Source organism: Carettochelys insculpta, chromosome 1 (genome assembly GCF_033958435.1).
Source record: "Carettochelys insculpta isolate YL-2023 chromosome 1, ASM3395843v1, whole genome shotgun sequence".
Lineage (NCBI taxonomy): Eukaryota > Metazoa > Chordata > Testudines > Carettochelyidae > Carettochelys > Carettochelys insculpta.
The window spans coordinates 49,039,889-49,060,391 of record NC_134137.1 but is presented as its reverse complement, the minus strand read 5'-3'; the positions used below and the strand labels follow the sequence as shown (position 1 = coordinate 49,060,391).

The following is a 20,503-nucleotide window of genomic DNA, read 5'->3' as shown; positions in this document are numbered from 1 at the left end:
TCGAAATAGCTAAGTGCTATTTCAAAATGCCCTTTTGTGTGAGTCAGAATTATTTCGAAATAAGCTATTTCAGAATGGCTATTCCAGAGTACATTTTGGAATAAGGCTGCTTTGTAGACATATCCAGAGAGAAGTAGGTTTTTAAAAAAAACCTAAATTTCAATACGTAGATAATTGATTACTACTAAAAACATTAACATAAGATGCATTCACCTCAAAAAATACTTTACTAAAAGTTCACTGATAATAAAGATGGTTACTTACTGCTATTTCTCTGCATGCAGACATAGAAATTCCAGTACCTTCTATTTGTTTTAAAGCGTAATCTTTATCATCTTTCCTGTGGGGAAAAAAATATGGTTTTGAAAACACTGCTTTGTGCATTCAGAACAAGTTTACGCACTATTTGGATAAACAATTTCTAGTCAGTTTACGATGAGCAACAGTCATGCAAGTGTCCTTCCCCCAATCAAATCAGGCAAGCTGAATGGGAGTCACTCTTGGGCATACGTTTGCCATGCTTGGAAGAAGTCTTAAAGCCTGGGGAGCCAGGCACTCCCTGGCACCGAGGGGCCCGAAAGACCTGCCTCGGCTATTAGTTAAGATGAAAAGGTTGACTAAACACTAAAACCATTTACAATTATTTAAGAACTATTTATGCTACAAACAGGCTACTAGCTAATAAGTTGAGAAGAGAAAATCAAGAGCTTCAATGACTAGCAGGATGGCAAGAAGGAACTGAGCAGGGGTAGGGGGGTGGTCAGGTGGTGCACATATCGGTTGCCATATTGGCGCCACTCCAGGGGATGCTGCATCAACCCTATGGCTACTAGCTAAGGCAAAAAGCTTCCAGTGACTGTGTACGCACCAATACACACCCAACTTGGAATGCACATGAGCAGTCACTCAAAGAACCACCACAATTACAAGTCGTCAATATATTAGACCTATTTTAAGGTAGTATTCAATACAACTTCAAGGATACACAATTTTATATTTATCACATATTAGAAGTTAGTATTTCAATGAAGAAGTCTTGGGTACAATTTTTTAGATTACAAAATTACAAAGTACATTAGCTTACACAAATAAAATGCATTACTCAGGAACCCTCACAGCACAGATTTTGAACGATCATGAATACTTTATCTCAAGAGGTAGTCCCTGGAAAAGTCAGCAGTATCCTCAAGGAATCCATTTTGAAGCACTTAGAAGAGAAGAAAGTGAACAGGAATAATCATCCTGGATTCACCAAGGGCAAGTCATGCCTGTCCAAGCTGATTGCCTTCTATCAGGAGGCAACCGACTGTGGATACGTGGAAGGCAGTGCACGTGGCTGATACCCTTGACTTAAGCAAAGCTTCTGATAGGGTCTCCCACAGTATTCCTGACAGCAACTTGAAGGTTGGATTGGATAAAGGGACTATAAGGCGCATAGAAAGCTAACTAGATCAGTGTTTTTCCACCCAGGGTTTTACAACAGGCTACCATAAATGCTAGTAAAATTTAAACGTTTATTCAGACAGTGACTTGTTTCTACGGCTTCATATGCCTTACACCAGGGTGTACAAAGCCAGGTGGAGGGTGTGCAAAATTTCAAAAGGGGCGGGGATGCAGCACAATCGGCTCCCCCTACCCACCCCCGTGCTTCCCCGCAGACTGTCAGCTCAGCTGCCCTGTCCAGCGCTGCCTGCCTCCCGGCCTCTGCAGTCTCTGCTGTCAGCAGAGGGCCAGGTTCATTTCAGATCCCCTCCCACCCCGCACAGGGATCTGAAGCCTCCTTGGGCCATGCAGACTTATGCTGCCATCTCACCTGCCCCCTAAGATTCCACCATCCCCTGGGAATGCTGGAATAATTTCCCATCTCCCAGCCTGAGCAAGCTGGGAGGCATCTGTGGCAGACGCAGCTGGAGTGGGGGGTAAGAGATGTGTGCTTTTACCAAGACAGCTCCTTTGTTCAGCTTCCCAAGAGAGCTCAGGCTTTTTTTTCTTTAAAGTGCAATTATGTTCATCTTTTGTTTTGTTCTACTTCGTCTGAGTGTGCTGGAGAAGGGCGCAGGAGGAGCGGGCTCTTTAAACAGCAGGGAGCTGTTGATTTTTTTATTTGTCATCCCCCTCCTTCCCCTCCCAAACCAGAGTGTGGGTGGGACAGGCTCTTGAAACAGTGAGACGGAGAGTGCATGAGAGAGTGAGTGTATATAAAGCACTCCCCAAATCATTGAAGAGTTTTTATATAAACATAAAGCACTCTCCCCCATTGAAAATTTGAAATGTTACTCTTTTTATGTATGTATATTTGCATCTATATGCTGATTAATAAAGTTTTAACATGCAACATATTTTCTGACATGCTGAAAGACTTCCCCCCACCACCCATATGAACACGGACTGAAATTTACACTGGTTTTGATTTTATTAGACAGACTAGGGGGACCAGCTATTTGCAGAGACGAAAAGTGGGTCCTGATGTAAAAAGTTTGCTCACCCCTGCCTTACACTGAAATGTAAGTACACTATTTCTGTTTCAATTTGTTTATTTGATGATAAGATGGTAGAAAGTCAACACATTTTCTGTAGTAAGTCTTCTGCTATAATTTTGCAAGTTTTTGTAAGTAGTTTTAAGCGAGGCATAACTTGGTGGTATGCAAAACAACTCTGACTCTGAAAAGGGTACATTAGTTCGGAAAGGTTGAATGGCATGTGCTTCAAGACCTCCGATTTCCTTGGACCATGTTTCTCAGCTGGTGGTTCACATATCCTGATGGGTACCTTTTGGTTTGGTTTGGTTTGGTTTTTAAAGGGGTACTTTATAAAGAAAAGGTTGAGAAATATTGGACTAGATCATTGGGCTCAATGGGTAGTGATCAACTGCTTCATCTCTGGCTGGTGGTCGATATCAAGTGGAGCGCCAAGTGTCAGCTCTAGGGCTGGTATTGTTCAAACACCTTTACTAATGACCTGAACAAGGGAGTAGACTGCACCCTCATGAAGTTCACTGATGACATTAAGCTAGGGGGAGAGGCAGAAATGCTGGAGAGTTGGGACACAGTCCAGAGTGACGTAGACAAATTGGACAATTGGGCCAAAAGAAACCTGATGAGGTTCGACAAGGACAAAAGATTTAAGTAGGCATAAGAGGAAAAGCCTGCTCAGTGACTATAACATGCCATGGAACCGATGGTAAGAGAATATCGTACTGAGGGCAGGATTTGACTAATATGCGACAAAGAGGTCCTGTGGTCATGAATTCAATTAAGAAATATTAAACTGCTACCCACTCTTTGAGCATTATGAATGCCATTCATTGAATGAGGTTAGAATTCTAAAGTAGGGTATGATCATGTAATTCAAGACTATCTTTATGCATATGCACAAGGATAGTAAGTTAACATTACCCAAGCTACCTTAATTTGCATAGTACACAATTTGATACCCCAAATTTGTAAATATTTTCTTATAAATGTAGTTTTTTATTCTTGTCTAAATATAAGAAATAATCATGGTCCTCTCCGGCTGCCACCATGTATTTCGGTATGTGTCTTCAAACTTTGATGTATGTTTTAAAGTACTAAGACAGATCCACAAAAAAGGAGTTTACCTCCATCTTCCAATGTCATCACACTTATTCTATAACCTCCTCCTCCTCCCCACCTTCACTTTTCGGACGTCTTTCCTTGGTCCCCAAAAAAAGTCTAAACTAGATTGTAAAATTCAAATACAGGTCCATACCTGACAAGAAAAGAGAGGACAACCATGTGAAAAATTACCAAGATTAGGTTAAGAACTGCACCCAACAGTGTTTTATTAATGGTAAGTTTTTAACCACGATGTATGAACCTTGCTGAAATATAGGCTTAAGTAGCTTATATATGAGCTTGCCCAGAGTTTGAGCAATCTGAAACAAAGTAAGAACAGCCTTTAGAGAGAGAGGAAAAGTATCAACCCTTTAAAAATACAAGCCTGTAGGAATAAAGCAGAAAAGCAATCTTTTATGGAAACAGTGCTATATAATAGATAAACAGTTGAAGTAATCTGAAATTAGTTTATAATTCACTTTTACAGCCAAGTACTGTATAAAAGAAACAGCACAACTGATTGCTTGGCAACTCATCTGTGGGTTCCTGGCTGGCCCACAAATGCTGTCAACCACATTTTCCCCTTGTAGTAATAGGGCTCTGAGATAGGTCAATTTTGCATAGCCAGGCAAGAAAGGGAAGGCAATTCTTTGCCACATCAATCTTCTACCCAGTAACAGAACTATCAATGGAGGTAATTTGTGGTCTAATTTTCATTGACTCTCACCTATATCTTTGTAATCTATAGATCACAAAATAAGCCATGTCGTCTTAAAGATTTCATAGGATTTGTATCTTCAACACAATTTAAGAAATGTTCTCGCTGGTAAGGAGAAATTGATAGCTCTGATAGGAATAATAGAAGTGCCCTTATCTTACTCTTGGGAGTATTCCGTATTTACAATGGTCATAATGGTATGAATTAAATAAGCTAGTCCTTTTTTCAAAATGTTTTTCCTCCTGTTTATTTTTACTTGCAATGAAACTACTACCATTACAGAGCAAGCAAGTCTACTTGCATAACCACTGTAACTAAATCAAACTCTAATTTTGCTCTCTTTATATCTTGATTCATTAAGGAATAAATCATAAAGCAACAATGGCAAATTTTAGATGGACTTATACATGACAATACTGCACAAATGTGTTTTGAAAATCAAAATTGATGAGATTCTAAATCAAACAGAAAATTGTGACTGGTGAAGCAGTTAAAGGAAATATCCTACGTGATTGAGAGCGCAACCATTTTTAATGTATTATGTATACGTTTCACTAAAGAGCATGAGCTATATTTATGAACTTTAGGTATGTATGAACTTACTCTTCAGCCTTTTCCAGTGTATTAACTACTTATTGCTGTTAGATAGGTAGCCCAAGAAAATAATTGAAGTTACTATTCACTTACCTATTTAAAAGCCTACAAAGCTGAAAGTCGTACATGCAGGTAATTTAAAACTGTGATTTCTACTAGTCCCCAAGGTGTTTTCACCTACACCCACATGTTCTTCTTATAGGGACGATCCTGCCTTATCATGTAGTGCAGAGTACCTACTTAGGATGGTGCTTTAGTATACCCCCACAATCTATTGTGATCAACACATCGGCAACAGGGTTCTAAGTACCTCTGGGAACCATTTAGAATTTTGTAGGATCTAGCCTTTGGCACATAAGCGTCCTTTGACTGGACTGGTTTTCTGTGTGTATGTGCAATGTCTAGCATATGAACTTCCATTCTTGACTAGGACCCTGTATTACCAGGTGACCTTTGTTCAAATTATGTGATCAATGTCAAATGAAGTAAAGTTATAAAACAGCAAGAGACACAAATATTAAGTTACAGTAAAAAATTCCCTTGGAATTTTAAATTTGTCACATTCTAAGGACAGCTCCTTGAAACAGAACCATGTGGTTTCAACTACTTACCTGAGAGAATTCTCTTATCTTAAACCCATCATAGGGAGTTTATTCTTTTCCCTCTGTCAGAAGTGTCTGCACTATAGTAACTCTAATGACGTGTTAAATTATCTAAGATGCTCTCTCCCCTAAAGAATATATAGATTGATAATTTGTGTTTAATAATTAATTGATAATAAATTTGATAAAGATAAACATTCCAATATACTCACTCTGTACATATACTATATATAAAAATTCTACTCTAGACACACCATTAACAATATTAGAATGAAAGCATTCTAAAGACCAAATACAATTATTAATGACAACATAGTTCAGTCTGAGCTGTATTAAGTTAAAATTTTCAATACATAGCTTCATTGTCAGCTGTTACTTGCATTTTATTCAACCCATTAAAATGAATCTCCGCTATAAGCTGTTTTATCTTTGTATTATTAACTCAGACTAGTACAATACTTCTCTTCCTACAAAAAAAAAAATATATATAAATCAATAGCAGTCACTTGTTATAAAAATGGCATATTAACACCAAGTACTACCTATAAATTAGCAATTATTATGAGGGATTTCAATTTTCAGATACTCTGGGAAAACAGATAAGGGAAAACCAACAACCAGGGGTGGGAAACTAAAGCCCATGGACCAGAGCACATGCAGAGCCCCAGCACTCCAAGTTGAACATGAGTAAGGTGTCTCTTCTTCTCGGTTAGGATCCCAGTCAGTGCAGTTTTTTGTTTTGGTTTTGCTTGCAGGGTATCAGTGAGGGGGTTGTTTGTTTGTTTTTGTGTTGTCTTCAATACAATGAGGGAGAAAATAATACAGAATTAAACTACAGCATACTTAGTGGTTTTCCCCAAAATAATGTATTTAAATAGAGCACCTACATTGCATTTTTGAGCACGTACGCTTAATGGTGAACAACCGGGGCAGGGGGAAGCATAAGGAAAGTGGCTGCAGATTTGGAAAAAAAATTTCCATAAATCAAACTGGAACCTGAAGTCAATTTTTGACTTCTATTTTTGTCATTACTATCCACAAGCCAGGACCAATAAATTTCATTATCTTTAAAACTAACCAAAACAGACTAGTCAGGCTTTTCAAAGTCTTAGCTTAGCATGCCATATGTGTAGACCAGGCACCTAAAGCAGACAACAGCACTTAAAGAGTACGAGGACTTATGCACAGAGAAATCCTTCCTGACTGAACAGCAAGTCTACAAAAACTTCCCCAGAGGGGAAGTCAGATCTTATGAATGCTATTATCTATAGGTTCTTCTGTCATGGACATCACTAATATCTATCTCACCACCAATCCAGTAGTGCATTAAGCAATATGACTAAGTGTCAGTGTTTGTTCACTCAATTTCTCTCCAAGGAGGAGAAATGTATGCAGTGAACTGTTTTGTTGGAGAGGAGGGGAATCTGGGGGAAACACACACAGGTGTATGTTTACATTAGAGAAGGCAACGTCAAAGAAACATGCCTCACATTTACAGTGGACGAATAAACTGCAAGTCAGCCTGAATGAAGATACACATTCCATTTTCAACTTTAAAATTAATTAACAAACAAAAAAAGATCCCTGAAGGACCCCCAAGAAATATTCCTGTCTTACGACTGACTAACAACTACATTTTGAGAGGCTGGGTAATTAAGCATTTAACATGTGCTGTGATGATTATGTGTACTGCTCACCTTTAAATACTAAGTCACGCAATACTAAATCAAGCATCTTAGAGAAGTCTGAATATGTTACCTTTATCTACCAATCTTGTGATCTCATGTACATGATGAAGTTCACTTCATAAAACCTATTTTTCCTGAAACCATGTTGTGTGTTATATTGCATTTTTTTTTTTTTTAAACCAGCCTCTCATTTTGCCTAGAATAGACATCAGGCTATCCACCATAAATTAGCTTTTGTCACAGATCTGGTGGGCCTCCAGCCAGAGATGCCAAACCAGATTGCTTAGCTACTGGATCCCTGGGTAGGGTCACCAGGTTTTAGGATCACAAAAAGAGGACACCACTGGAGAGAGAGGAGAGATGTCTGGAGCATGCCCAAGGGGGTTGTGTATGTACCAGAAAAGATACCTCAGGGCTCATTCTTGAGGTGGGATGCCAGTATTGCTCCCTGTCATGGTGTAAGAAGAGGTAGTGCAGACCAGCAAGACAGAGACAGTCATCCATCATCACCTAACTTGAGGGATTTTCTCCTCCTCCTCAGTGCAGGGAGCTAGGACCTGGGTGGGTGGAATCCAATCAGATGCCAGGAAAGGGCAGGGACCAACTGGGAGACAGGCCATTTAGGGATCTGAGCTTCAACATCTGCCCTGCAAAAAACCATTGACATTGCCTCTTATTTAAAAAATCCGCCCAGATTAAAAACTAGGCAATATCTGGGAAGACCTGATGTACGTAAAACTCTATTCCTCAGTGCTTTAAGGCCCCTGAAGCCAAGGAAGGAACTGTGTTGACTGAACCAGGGATCAAAGTTTGTTGCCACACAGCCAGAGATTTAGGTCAGCCCCTGGGGCCACTGCCTGCTGCTGCGTGGCCACAGCCCAGAACTGCCTGGCCAGAGCCAGGAGTCACCACCCACCACAGTATAGCTGGAGTCAGCACTTGCTGCTATTCAGCCACAGGTAAGCACCCGGCAGTAGCTTCTGCCACTCTTCTTCAAGTTTGAGAAAATAAGACTGTCTAAAGAGTTTACAGCTGCACCATTATAAGAGCTCATGTTGTCACTATGCAGATGGGCAAGAGAGCTCTCCTACTGATACAATTAAACCACCCTAAAGATCTGCTGAGACTGAAGGACAACAACCAGGATACTCCTGGAGTCAGCTAGAAGTTTTGTCCTGACCCAGAGTGAAGTGGAGGAGACTTGTAGATGACCTATGCTCCACTTGGAGTACAAGGGTTTAAGTTAAGTAAGTCAATGAGTAGCAGCATCTCTCCTGTCCTCACTGGTGTGTGTTAGGTTGTTAGGTTAGTGTAACTCATGTTGCTCAGAGACAGATTTTTTTCCCCCTACATTTCCGAGCAGCACAGGCTATGTCTACAGCAAAACTTAAGGCTTTGTCTACATTGCCAATTGAGCAATAAAACTTGTCATTAACAGGTGCTTAACTACTCTTCAGCCCAACCCTGGGGTTATGCCATAGCAACAAACAGCCTTTACCCTAAAGACTTTTAGAGCCATGTTACTAAAAATTCAAGGCATTTGCATAGCTAGACTTGATGTATCAGAATCAACTTACTTGTCTTGCGAAAAACTGAGCCTATAGTTTCATATCAATGTCCCTTACTCCACGACTGTCACCCCAGATTCCCTGAGAAGATGCCATGAGAGCACTACATAGAAGCAACCTGCTGGAAACCGATTCTAAAAATTCCCAGGGATTGCAGGGAGGTAGGGTGCATACCGATTACCTGGCTGCAGTGGAAATATGTTTGCAGATTTTGCATCTATTGTTCTGTCAGAATATGCAGATTTTGCATCTATTGTTCTGTCTGCTGCTTTAAGTCGGTTTCTTTGTCTGTGGACAGCTCATTTCTGATGATGAGCTTGGAGAGGTAGGGGATTGTCTGGAGTCCAGATGAGGGGGTTCAGGAAAAATTTTTCAGGATGAGGTCCCACTGAGTTTGGGTTGTAGTAATTTGAAGCTATCCCATATATACAGCCGTACAAGGTCATGGTCCACTTTGGTCAATTCCACAATCATAAGATTTGTTTAAAATCTTAAAATTTCATTATTTCAGCAATTTACAACACCATGAAATTTCAGATTTAATTATGTATCCTGACCCAAAAAGGAGAGTGGGAGTTTCAAGGTTACTATGGTGTTACTGGTAGCGGCACTGGCTAGAGAGCTCAGCAGCTGGAAAGTGGCAACCACTGGCCAGGAGCCCTGCTCTGAAGGCAGAGCCATAATTAGCATCAATGAAGAAGGAAGGATAGTGTAGCATGGTATTGCCACCCTTACCTCTGTGCTGGTACTTGCAGGGTGCTGCCTTAAGAGCTGGGTGCTATATGAAGAAAGATTAAAAAGCCTGGTATTTTTCATCTTAGAAAAAAATGAGACTAAGTGGGGATATGATAGAGGTATATCAAATCATGACTGGTATGGAGAAAGGGAATAAAGGAAGTTATTCACTTGTTTCCATAACAAAAGAATTAGGGGTCACCAAATGAAATCAGTGGGTAGCAGGCTTAAAACTAACCAAAGGAAGTTTTTTCTTCACATAGTGCACAGTAGGCCTATGGAACCCTCTGCCAGGGGAGGCTGTGAAGCCCAAGACTTGAACAGGGTTAAAAAAACCACTAGATAAATTGATGGAAGTTATCAATGGACATTAGCCAGGGCAGGCAAAAATGGTGTCCCTAGCCTCTGTTTGTCAGAGGTTGGAAATGGTGACAGGAGAGGGATCAATTTGGTGATTACCTGTTCTGTTCACTTCCTATAGAGCATCTGGAACTAACCTCTGTCAGAAGATAGGATAATAGGATAGATGGACCTTTGGTCTAACCCACTGTGGCCATGATTATGTGCCTAGCCAGTAGCAGCTACTCTCCAGGTACCCAGCAGCAAATGGTGGCAATACTCTGACCTTCCCGTCCCCCCTAAGAAAAACCTTGTGACACACCCCCCCCCAAACACCCCAAACTGTTTTTTTGGGTTAGGATCCACCATTAATGCTTGTTTCCCCTGTGAAATCTGTACAGTATAGGGTAAAAGCATGTTTCAGATTTCACAGGAGGAAGACCAGATTTCATAATCTGCGATGTGTTTTGTCACTGCTGTAAAATTGGAAGGGTTCTAATCATGAATGTTTTATTGAGAAAACTGTTTCCAAAAACAGACACAAAATCAGCATGTTTAAATAGCTGTTACCCACCTTTCCTTGCTTTATGGTTTGTTTCTGCCTCTGCTCACTCCCAGAAACACAGGATACATATGAATGTTGTTTTCCTAATGCAGGGGAGTAAAAACTGAAATATATGCATTGTAACAAAATACAAATTTTAAAATGTGAATTGGGCTTACATAAGGACTGGGGAGTAACTTATTATTTTAATTGCTTATGTGCCAAATGAAATATTCTTTACTGAACTAAAATCCTTAGAACAGCTGTCTTTTAAATAATCGATATTTTAGTTAGTTCATTTCTTCCTTAGCAGCAGTTTACTACAAGAGCAGCAGCAATTTGGATTTTACATTACATACAAAAAAGATGTATTAAAAGAATAAGATTGCAAAATCAAGTACTCAAGAGTAGAAATGCCAAAATTAGGGTTGCCTGGGCAACTTTAATTCAGCCCCCTTGTGCACCTGCGTTATGATTCAGTCTTATTACCGCCTGACACTCCCCGTCCCCAAAAAGGCTAGAGAGAGTGCACAGTGAGTAAGCATTTTTCAATATTTTGTTTTAGCTTCAATGTTCAAAGAGCGACCCCCCCCATGCCTTCATCTGCATATACTATCAAACTATGTTCTGAAGACGGAATTATTTAATTTCTGTGGCTTTTCTATGTGCATCACTATAGCACCTAAAAGTGCTTCACAAGCATGAACATTCAGCAACAGTTAATCCAGAAGTAGAAGAAAACATTGAAAGTAGTAAAAATACTTGTTTTTAATCACTTAGTATTATCTGACTAGTTGTTTTCCTTCAGTATTGGTGCAATTTTATTCTATCACTTAACATGTGCCAGTGGAAAAATTATCCTTCTATAGTTCACTACTGAAGGGAAGACCTAGTTCATGGGAGGTATAAAAATCTATGGTCCTCACTGATGCATGAGCAAATATAAAATTAGTATCTGTCACCAATTATGTACACTCATCAAAAACAATGTAAACGGCTATAAAGAGGCAGTCTAATGCAAACATCTTCAGTATTCATGTAACTTGCGGCTTGTCCTCACCTTCCCTTACCTATACGTGAAAATTTCTTCTGTTTACATTCTTCACTAACATAGCCATATCCTCCGAAATCGGTTGATTCAGACCTTCCATGCATCTTTCTGTACAGAAAAATGAACTTGTTCTTGCCTTACCATCTCCTATACTTTGCTGCAAATCTAGTTTTCAGAATTTCCTGTATATATTAGTGTTGTCATCTGTAGAAGTCTTAATTCATAACTCCATTTTCTGTGGTCCTTACCATTGCAACTTCCTCTTCCAAAGCTTCCAAATTGCAACGGTCTACATTCTAGTATGTACAGAATGCCACTGTTCACTCTCATGAGCACAAAAAGTGCTAGGTCTGCACATTCTCTTATTAATCACAGGCAGTCTTCAGTATTATACAGAACTCAAATATAGGGGTTTACAGATCAAGAGTGAGACTGAAGGTAGGATTCAGAGGAACTCTAGAGTGCAAAGAGAACAAAACAAACTATCATCAACTCAAACATTTCTCACAGGCACAGCAGAAGCAGAAAGTGTTAACAAACTGAGGAAAAAAAGGTAGTTTAGTGAATTGGGACAAAAGGCTGTATCATCTACGGGGCAGATGGAAAGAGGCAGGGAGACTGGAATGCAAGGCTCAAATGTGAGTTAGCTCAAAAAAAAAAAAAAAAGCCACAGCAGAATAATTTGATACAGTTCAGATATATGCTGGAGCCAAGCTTTACGTGCTGTCAAAGAATGAATAAGAAGTTTAAACATGCTGCTGAGAGTCAGTTATTCAAAAGACAGAGCAGAAGTGGGTTGGAAAGATATGATCATCAGCAATAGTCACAATCTACAATGGAACACAGCTTATTGAACAGGCTCACTGGTGAGTTAAAACAAGAAAAACACTGATGCAGTAGGTTCTGAATAACTTTAAACTATAATCTGTTATACTAAGTTGTTTATAAATGGAATTAATTTTAGTATCAGTTTACTTTAAACCAAAATTATGCACACAAAACAGCTTTACAACTAAATTGCAATATATGTATTGAAACTAAAAGCCAAAAATGACAGCTCAAAAGTCCAAAATTAAGATGGCAACATTACATCTTTTAGTAAACTTGATAGATACAACTGCAAAGTGGTGAGGGGAAGCAGCAGCCCTAAAGAGGTCATTAAATCCTTGGAAGAAAAATAAATGGAACACATTAAGCCGAAAGAAAATTGGAACAAATTGCTTTACTAATTTTAAAAAAGTTTTAACTGGAAAAAACAAGCAAGCAAGCAAACAAGCCAACCAAGCATGTCAGACACAGATCTCCTGTTTAGTAAGACAACTGTGTAGTCAAACACTGTACAAAAAGTAAAGTTTCCTGCTTTGGACCTTTTATAATCCAAGGCCCCAAATTTGGCTAAATCTGATCTGTCCAAGCAAAAATGTGTACCTGTAGAGCACCACTGAAGGGAGAGGTGCATTTATATGGATCAGTTTAAGATACAACTTTAAAAAAACAAAATTAACAGGGAAAGAGAGGTAGCCTGAAAAACCACCATGTGCGTTCTGGAAAATGGACTGCAAATTAGTAAAACAACAAAAGAGGAAGATCACCATGCTCTTGACTAACCTAAATGATATGGTAGACTGTTAGGAATTCCAGAGATACCCTTTTTTTATATATGTCACTCTCTCTCCCCGCCCCCCATTTTGGTGGTAACAGCAGCAATTTAAATTCAAGGTTTAGAAGTTCAAAGTAGTGAAAAATTTCAGCTACAGCTACATAGAGCTCTGCAAATCCACAGAGATCCACATCTCTCTCTCTCTCTATCTGTAAATGCAGATACCCTCAGCTCATTTTCACAGATACAGATGGGGCTACAAATTTTATATTTAGAACTCGGCAAAATTTGCTGATCTCCATGACTCATTTTTGCGGCTGCACGTGTGGGGTGCAGCTCACAAGGATCTGAATCAAGTGCATCAACTAAAGAAAAGGATTTTAGTATCATCAGAGACTGCTCAATTAAGAGCTCTGCTCATGCTGCAAGGAGTGGTCCATTTTGGTCCTTCCCCCAAACACATAATGTTAGGATGCATAAGGAATAGTATGGATAACAGACAATATGCCATTTGCAACAATGTGGCCTCATCTGAAATATACTGAGTACTGTTGCCTCCCCATCCCACATTCAAAGGATATTACAGAACTGCAGCTGAGTGCAGAGACAAGAGTGAAATAAGGACATAGGGAAAAGATTCACATGAAGAGTGACTGAAAAGACTAACTGTTCACTTTAGAAAACAAATAAGAAAGCATGTAATAAAAAGTACATAAAATAAAAAGTGGTATAGAAACTGTAAATTGGAAGCTCCTATTCCCCTACCCCATAATGGGAAAACAAGATGACATTCAGTGAAATTTGACATTGAGGCTGCATCTACACTAGCAAGTTCTTTTGAAAGTTTTTTTTCTTTTTCAAAAGAAGGGGGCTCTTTCAAAAGATCCCACAGTGTCTCTACACACCATGCAAAGTGCTCTTTCAAAAGTAAATCAAAAGAATGCAATGCTCCTTTTGAAAGCACTCTGCAACTCCTTTTTCAGAAAGGATGTCTTCTTTTGAAAGCTTCCTTTGAAAGAAAATGTGTAGACGCTCCATAGGACCCTTACTCCAAAAGAGCATTCCTCCTGGCACCTGATGTTTCAATGCCTGGCTGGTTCTTTCAGAAGAGTGGGGATTGTGTGGAAGCTCTCTTTCAAAAGAGCGGATCACGCTTTCAGAAGTTCTTTCAGAAGAGATCTTCTAGAAGGGCTTCTTTTGAATGATCTCTGCAGTGTAGATGTAGCCTCAGGATGTAGAAGGAAGTATTTTTTAGACCAAGAAACTAACAAGATTCAAAATGGCACTGGAAACAATATTTAGAAGTAGAATTAATAGTAAATTACTGGAGAAAAAAAACCTTCATGGCTTATGCCAGTATCAGAGAGCAAGACCATGTGCAGGATAGAGCCTCTCATCTACCTGCTGTGGGATTCTTATCCCTCCCTCTGAAGTAGTCTGTTGCCAGCCATTGTCAGAGACAAGATACTCAACTAGAGGGACATCACTCTGAATCAATATGGTGACACGTTCCACATGGATGTAGAGATTCAGCTACAGATAGATTCTAACTCATGTACTGCTAAAATAACACTTCATTCTAATATAAACAGAAATATTAAATGCATACTGCACATTTGAAAATCCTAACAAGTTAACACATCAGGCTAATAATACCTGACAGCTTTCTTATAGAACATGGAGATGCTACTGCAATTGAGTATCCAAGTTCGCTCCATCACCTGAACGCTACTCAGCGGAAAGCCAACGGAGTATCTTCTTTCTAGTGAAAATGTTGCACTTAATGACCTAATGTAAGTAAAATTCAGAAATAAATGTATTTGAGGGTTTTTTTTGCCTATACTTATATTTTAGATTTTCTGTCTGTCTGTCCTTGCTATGTTTGTTCTTAAACTCCTCTTACACCATACAAGCTATGACCACTAGGTTTGGTATACAGCTTCTTCTCACCTTAACTTAAACCAAGGTTGGAGTTTGATTGTGTCTGGAAAGTGGAAAATGCCTGAAATCCTAGAATTTAATTTCCCAGAACATGGAAAGCAAGGGGACAGAAGGGCACAATAGTGAGAGTGGCTACTGGGGGCATCTGCAACACCAAGAGAAGCCACAGTAGGGTGGGGGCTCTGCCATCTTGCCTGCCACAAAGACCTGGTAACAAGTGTCAGGGGGATAGCTGAGTTAGTCTGTATCTTCAAAAACAAGTAGTAGGCCTGTGGCACCTTTATAAACTAACAGATGTAGTGGAGCCTAAGCTTTTATGGGCAAAGACACACTTCATCTGTTGCATCTGACAAAGTGGGTCTTTGCCCACGAAAGCTTATACTCCGCTACGTCTGTTAGTTTATAAAGGTGCCACAGGACTACTACTAGTTTTTGAAGATGCAGACTAACTCAGCTACCCCTCTAATACTTGTCACCCTACAAGGTACTGTATTTAGCTGTGCTGAGTGGAAGTCCAACAACCTCATGAAAAAAAATGCCAAAGGATGGACATCACACCTAAAGGACGGAAGCTGAAAAACCCACTGAAAAATCAACACGCTACATCATTATGGTGAGATTGTGTGCAATACACTCTAAGAAACTGAGGAACCACCTGATCAGCATCCTGTACAGCAAACAGGAAAACCATCAAAAAAAAGACCTGGTAAGTAGCTCTCTTGCTCCAGTCCCAGAACTTGCCTCCTCCCACCCTATTGAGAGCCTGCAGGCTGCCAAGGGGGGTGCTACAGACCAGAGGCAGGCCCCAGACAGCCTGCAGAGGGGGTATGCTGCAGGCCGGGGGCAGTTCCTGGAACTTGTCCCTACCCAGACAGCCTGCAGACCTTGGGGGCAGCTGGAGTGGGCACAGCCCCCCAGATCGTGGTCCCCACTTAGACAGCCTTCAAACTGCGCGAGGCCATTGGAGGGGTGCAGCCACCCAGAGCTTGCTCCTGCCAAACAGCCTGCAGGCCACAAGGGGCAGCTGGAGGGGGCAGCCCCTGGAGCGTGGACTCTCCCCAAACAGCCTGCAGGGTGCACAGATGATGCTGGAGGGCAGGACCACCCCCTGGAGCCTAGCTCTTCATCTACACAGCTTGAAGGACAAAGAATGGCAGTGGAGGTGGTAGAGGCAGCCCCAGAGCCCGACTCCCCACCCAGGCAGCCTCCAGGCCCCAGGGGAACAGTTGGAGGGGAGGCTGCCCCCAGAGCCTGCCCACCCCCGAAAGCCTGCAGGCTGCTCTCAGAGCCTTGTCCCCACTTCAACAGCCTATAGACAGATGTGGTATACCTAGACTTTAGTAAAGCATTTGATATGGTCTCTCATGATATTCTTATAAAAAAACTAGGCAAATACAATTGAGATGAGGCTACTATAAGGTGGGTGCATAACTGGCTGGATAACCATGCTCAGAAAGTAGCTCTTAATGGTTCTCAATCCTGCTGGAAAAGTATAACAAGTGGGGTTCCGCAGGGGTCTGTGTTAGGACCGGTTCTGTTCAATATCTTCATTAACAATTTAGATATTGGCATAGAAAGTACGCTTATTAAGTTTGTGGATGATACCAAGCTAGGAGGGGTTGCAACTGCTTTGGAGGATACGGTCATAATTCAAAATGATCTGGATAAATTGGAGAAATGGTCTGAGGTCAACAGGATGAAGTTTAATAAGGACAAATGCAAAGTGCTTCACTTGGGAAGGAACAATCAGTTTCACACAAACAGAATGGGGAGAGACTGTCTAGGAATGACTGTCTAGGGGTTATAGTGGACCACAAGCTAAATATGAGTCAACAGTGTGATGCTGTTGCAAAAAAAGCAAACATGATTCTGGGATGCAGTAACAGGTGTGTTGTGAACAAGACAAGAGAAGTCATTCTTCTGCTCTACTCTGCGCGGGTTCGGCCTCAGCTGGAGTAGTGTGTCCAGTTCTGGGCACCGCATTTCAAGAAAGATGTGGAGAAATTAGAGAGGATCCAGAAAAGAGTGACAAGAATGATTAAAGGTCTAGAGAATGTGACCTATGAAGAAAGGCTCAAAGAACTGGACTTGTTTAGTCTGGAAAAGAGAAGATTGAGGCTCCCCTCAATCCCATGATAGCAGTTTTCAGGTATCTAAAAGGGTGTCATAAGAAGGAGGGAGAAAACTTGTTCTTCTTGGCCTCTGAGGATAAAACAAGAGGCAATGAGCTTAAACTGCAGCAAGGGAGGTTTAGGTTGGACATTAGGAAAAAGTTCCTAACTGTCAGGGTGGTCAAACAGTGGAATAAATTGCCAAGGGAGATTGTGGAATCTCCATCACTGGAGATATTTAAGAACAGGTTAGATAGATGTCTATCAGGGATAGTTTAGACCAGGCGTGTCTAACCTGCGGACCGCGGGCCGCATGCAGCCCTGGACAGCTAGTAATGCGGCCCCACAAGATCGTAAATTTTTAACATTATTATGTGATTTATATACATTAACTATATTATATATTTTGTACACAGCCTAAGACTATCTTCACTCAATGCAGCCCAGGCAAGCCAAAAGGTTGGACACCCATGGTTTAGACAGTACTTCGTCCTACCATTGAGGCAGGGGGCTGGACTCGATGGCCTCTCGAGGTCCCTTCCAGTCCTAGTGTTCTATGATTCTACGAGGTGGGGGGAGGGTAGACCCCAGAGCCTGGTCCCTCCCCAGACAGCCTTTAGGCCACAGGGGGCAGTGGAGGTAGGTTGCAGTCCCCGAACCTTGGCCAGCCCTTTAAGTGCACCAAACAGGCTGCAGGATGGAGGAGGCTGCGGATAGCCCTCAAAGCACTGCCGCCGCCCCCGCCCCCACTGACTAGTGCAGAATTGGAGGGGTGGCAGCTGGAGGCTGGGGTCAGCCTGCAGAGCACTGGCCCACTCCCAACAGGTTGCAGGATGGAGCTGCCACTACCCCCAGCATAGACCCTCTGGAGAATCTGCAAGCCCTGGGGGCAGAAGCAGGCTGCCCCTCACAGGCTGCAAGCCAGAGGTGGGTAGCTGGAAGCCAGGGCCAGCCCACAGAGCCCCAGCCCCCACCCAACAAGCACAGAGGCCTTGATCCCTCCCTTCCAGGAGGATTAACTGGACAGGGATCACAGTTCCAGGGCCCTAAGTAGGAGACATTGGCCTGGAAACGCTGCCCTGGCCCCCTGGGAGAAGCTGCCACCATAGCCTGAGACCCCTGCCTTGAGTCTCTCCAGCAACCCTCTGCCCTCTCTCCTCACCCCTGTAGCCTCAATCTAGCCTTCATTTTTTTGAAAAATGCTATCATTGACAAAAAAGCGTGTACATTTTTTCATTTATTTTCAAAAATGTACTGCAGTTAGAGCGCTGAGCAATGCCAGGTACATCTGCTAATTACAAAATTAAACTTTGGATTAATGGTCAATAAAACTAAACAAAGAAGAGTAGTAATGTACTACTGGTGGTTGATTAAGTATTGCAATGAGTTAAGAGACTTGGCTTGAGATTTTCAAAGCGTATTAGGAGGAATGAACCACACACCCTGAAGATGTCATGACTAAATTCCTTATACAGGTTGGACGTCTCTTCTGGCAACACCATTAGTCCAGCATCATTATCCACTTAAGGATGTGGCCAAGTTTCCTGTAGTCCCATACAGTTTGATTACAGCCACCAGTCCAGGCTCTCAGTGTACTGTGCTGTTTAGTTCTAATTTACCCTTAAATGTCAGGATGTATGGGGTGTCCAGGGAGGCGTAGTACCTCTGGTATGGGGACTTGCTGTCTCTCTTCGGGGCAGTTCATGCACCTTTGGTTCCCACCTGGCACCCAGCTCTCACCTGTGGCTCCAGGAAGCTAGAGCATGCAGTGGCATGGCCATCCACTGCAGCCTAGGAAGTCCCAGCCGTGACGACTTTTTGTACCACTGGAGCCAGGCTTCTGAGGTCGAGAGAGTGGAACTGCCCCTGTGCAATGGCTTTTCCACTTTAAAACAAACATTGTCTCTTTTTGATTTGCTTCTCTTTGCTTTGCACCCTTAAATGTCTTCTAAAAGCCCAGCAAGCAGCAGAAGTGTTGGTAATGGTGTTAGACAACACTGACCTCCTACAGTATGGCAAATTCTCTCTTTCAGCGCCGGTCAGGTCCCAAGAGTGTCGAATGAGAAAGGTTCAACCTGTACTACTTTGGACGTCTCAGCCATATTTCTCAAATTTGGCTGGAAAGAGGTCAATATTATGAGTATGCATTCCATTGCTGCATGTCCTGGTAACTAGTACTGCAATGTAAGAATAAATCCTGTCCTATTGTTTTCTCCTCATATAAATGCAAGAATTGTGCCTGTTACTAAGAAGGATGAATAGAGTAAGATGGTCCAATAAGAAGCCTAGACTAATAATGACAGAAAACGTGTCCATTCCAATCCATATTGCTTTAAGGGTGGAAAGAGAAGAGGAGGGAGAGTGATAAAAGCTGGTTATTTTAATTCAAATTTCTAGGTGTGCTGTTTTGCTAATCTAATTGTGTTTTAGATATGTGGTGCTATTGTTTTATGTTCTCTTAGTACACGTCTATAGATCACATTTTCCTGACAGACATTTTTGTTCTTAAAGTGTATGAGCTAATAAATCAACATCAGTGAAGGCATTCAAACTCGAGTCTGTCACTCTCCACGTTAAATATGTAGGACTAGAAGATTTATCCAGCATTACTTCAGTCCTTCACGGCTAGGGTGCAGGGAGAAGATGCAGAGGTCAGGGCAGGGGGCTGGGAGGTGGCAGACGGGTCAGGGGTGGGAGTGGGCATGCAGGAGTCGGGGGTGGGGGGGTGGCAGTGGCCGCTTCATGAGATTAGCCTTGGGAGGCGGGGGCCATGCTTCCCAGTCTCCTGGCATTGTTCCCTGGGGCTGGCCCAGGACAGAAGGGGGTGTGCTTGCTTGCTGTCCCACTGTGGTCAGTCTGGAATATAGCTGCCTTGATACCAGACACTTCTTTCCATTTGAAGAGACATGGTCGTATTCCAGGCACATCCCATTGTCCTGGCACAACCAAACTCTGACCTTGCTTTAAGTTATGACAAAAGGAAGCTGCATACCAAATTTGATGATCCTAACTCTTACTGTTTAAGAGGAGATTCTTGATCAGACAGACACACAAAGACACATAACACAAAAACTCTGTCAAATATATGGTAGATCAGACGTGTCCAACCCGCAGCCCTGGACAGCTAGTAATGCAGCCCCACAAGATCGTAAACTTTTAACATTATTATGTGATTTATATACATTAACTATATTATATATTTTATATGCGGCCCAAGACAATTCCTCTTCACTCAGTGCGGCCCAGGCAAGCCAAAAGTTTGGACACCCATGCAGTAGATCATCCAAGCTATTTAAGGCTGTGGCAATGTCCATAAGCAACAGAGTGAACTGAGGAGAAGGTGATATACTTAATGCTGAATTACCCTGTCTTTTATCAATTGAAATTAGATCTTTTAGATTACATTATGATTTTTATATTAAATATAGTTTGTTAAG

The 20,503-nt window shown here is 41.6% G+C and overlaps 1 protein-coding gene across 4 annotated transcripts in view; it reads right to left on the bottom strand.

The window, feature by feature from the left end:
• CDK8 (cyclin dependent kinase 8) overlaps positions 1-20,503 on the bottom strand; it is a 181,643-nt gene that overhangs the window by 129,280 nt on the left and 31,860 nt on the right. For all 4 annotated transcript variants that reach the window (XM_074985692.1, XM_074985700.1, XM_074985712.1 and 1 more), the window contains exon 2: positions 265-340. In XM_074985692.1, coding sequence (XP_074841793.1) covers positions 265-340 — 76 coding nt within the window. The remainder of the gene's footprint in view (positions 1-264; positions 341-20,503) is intronic.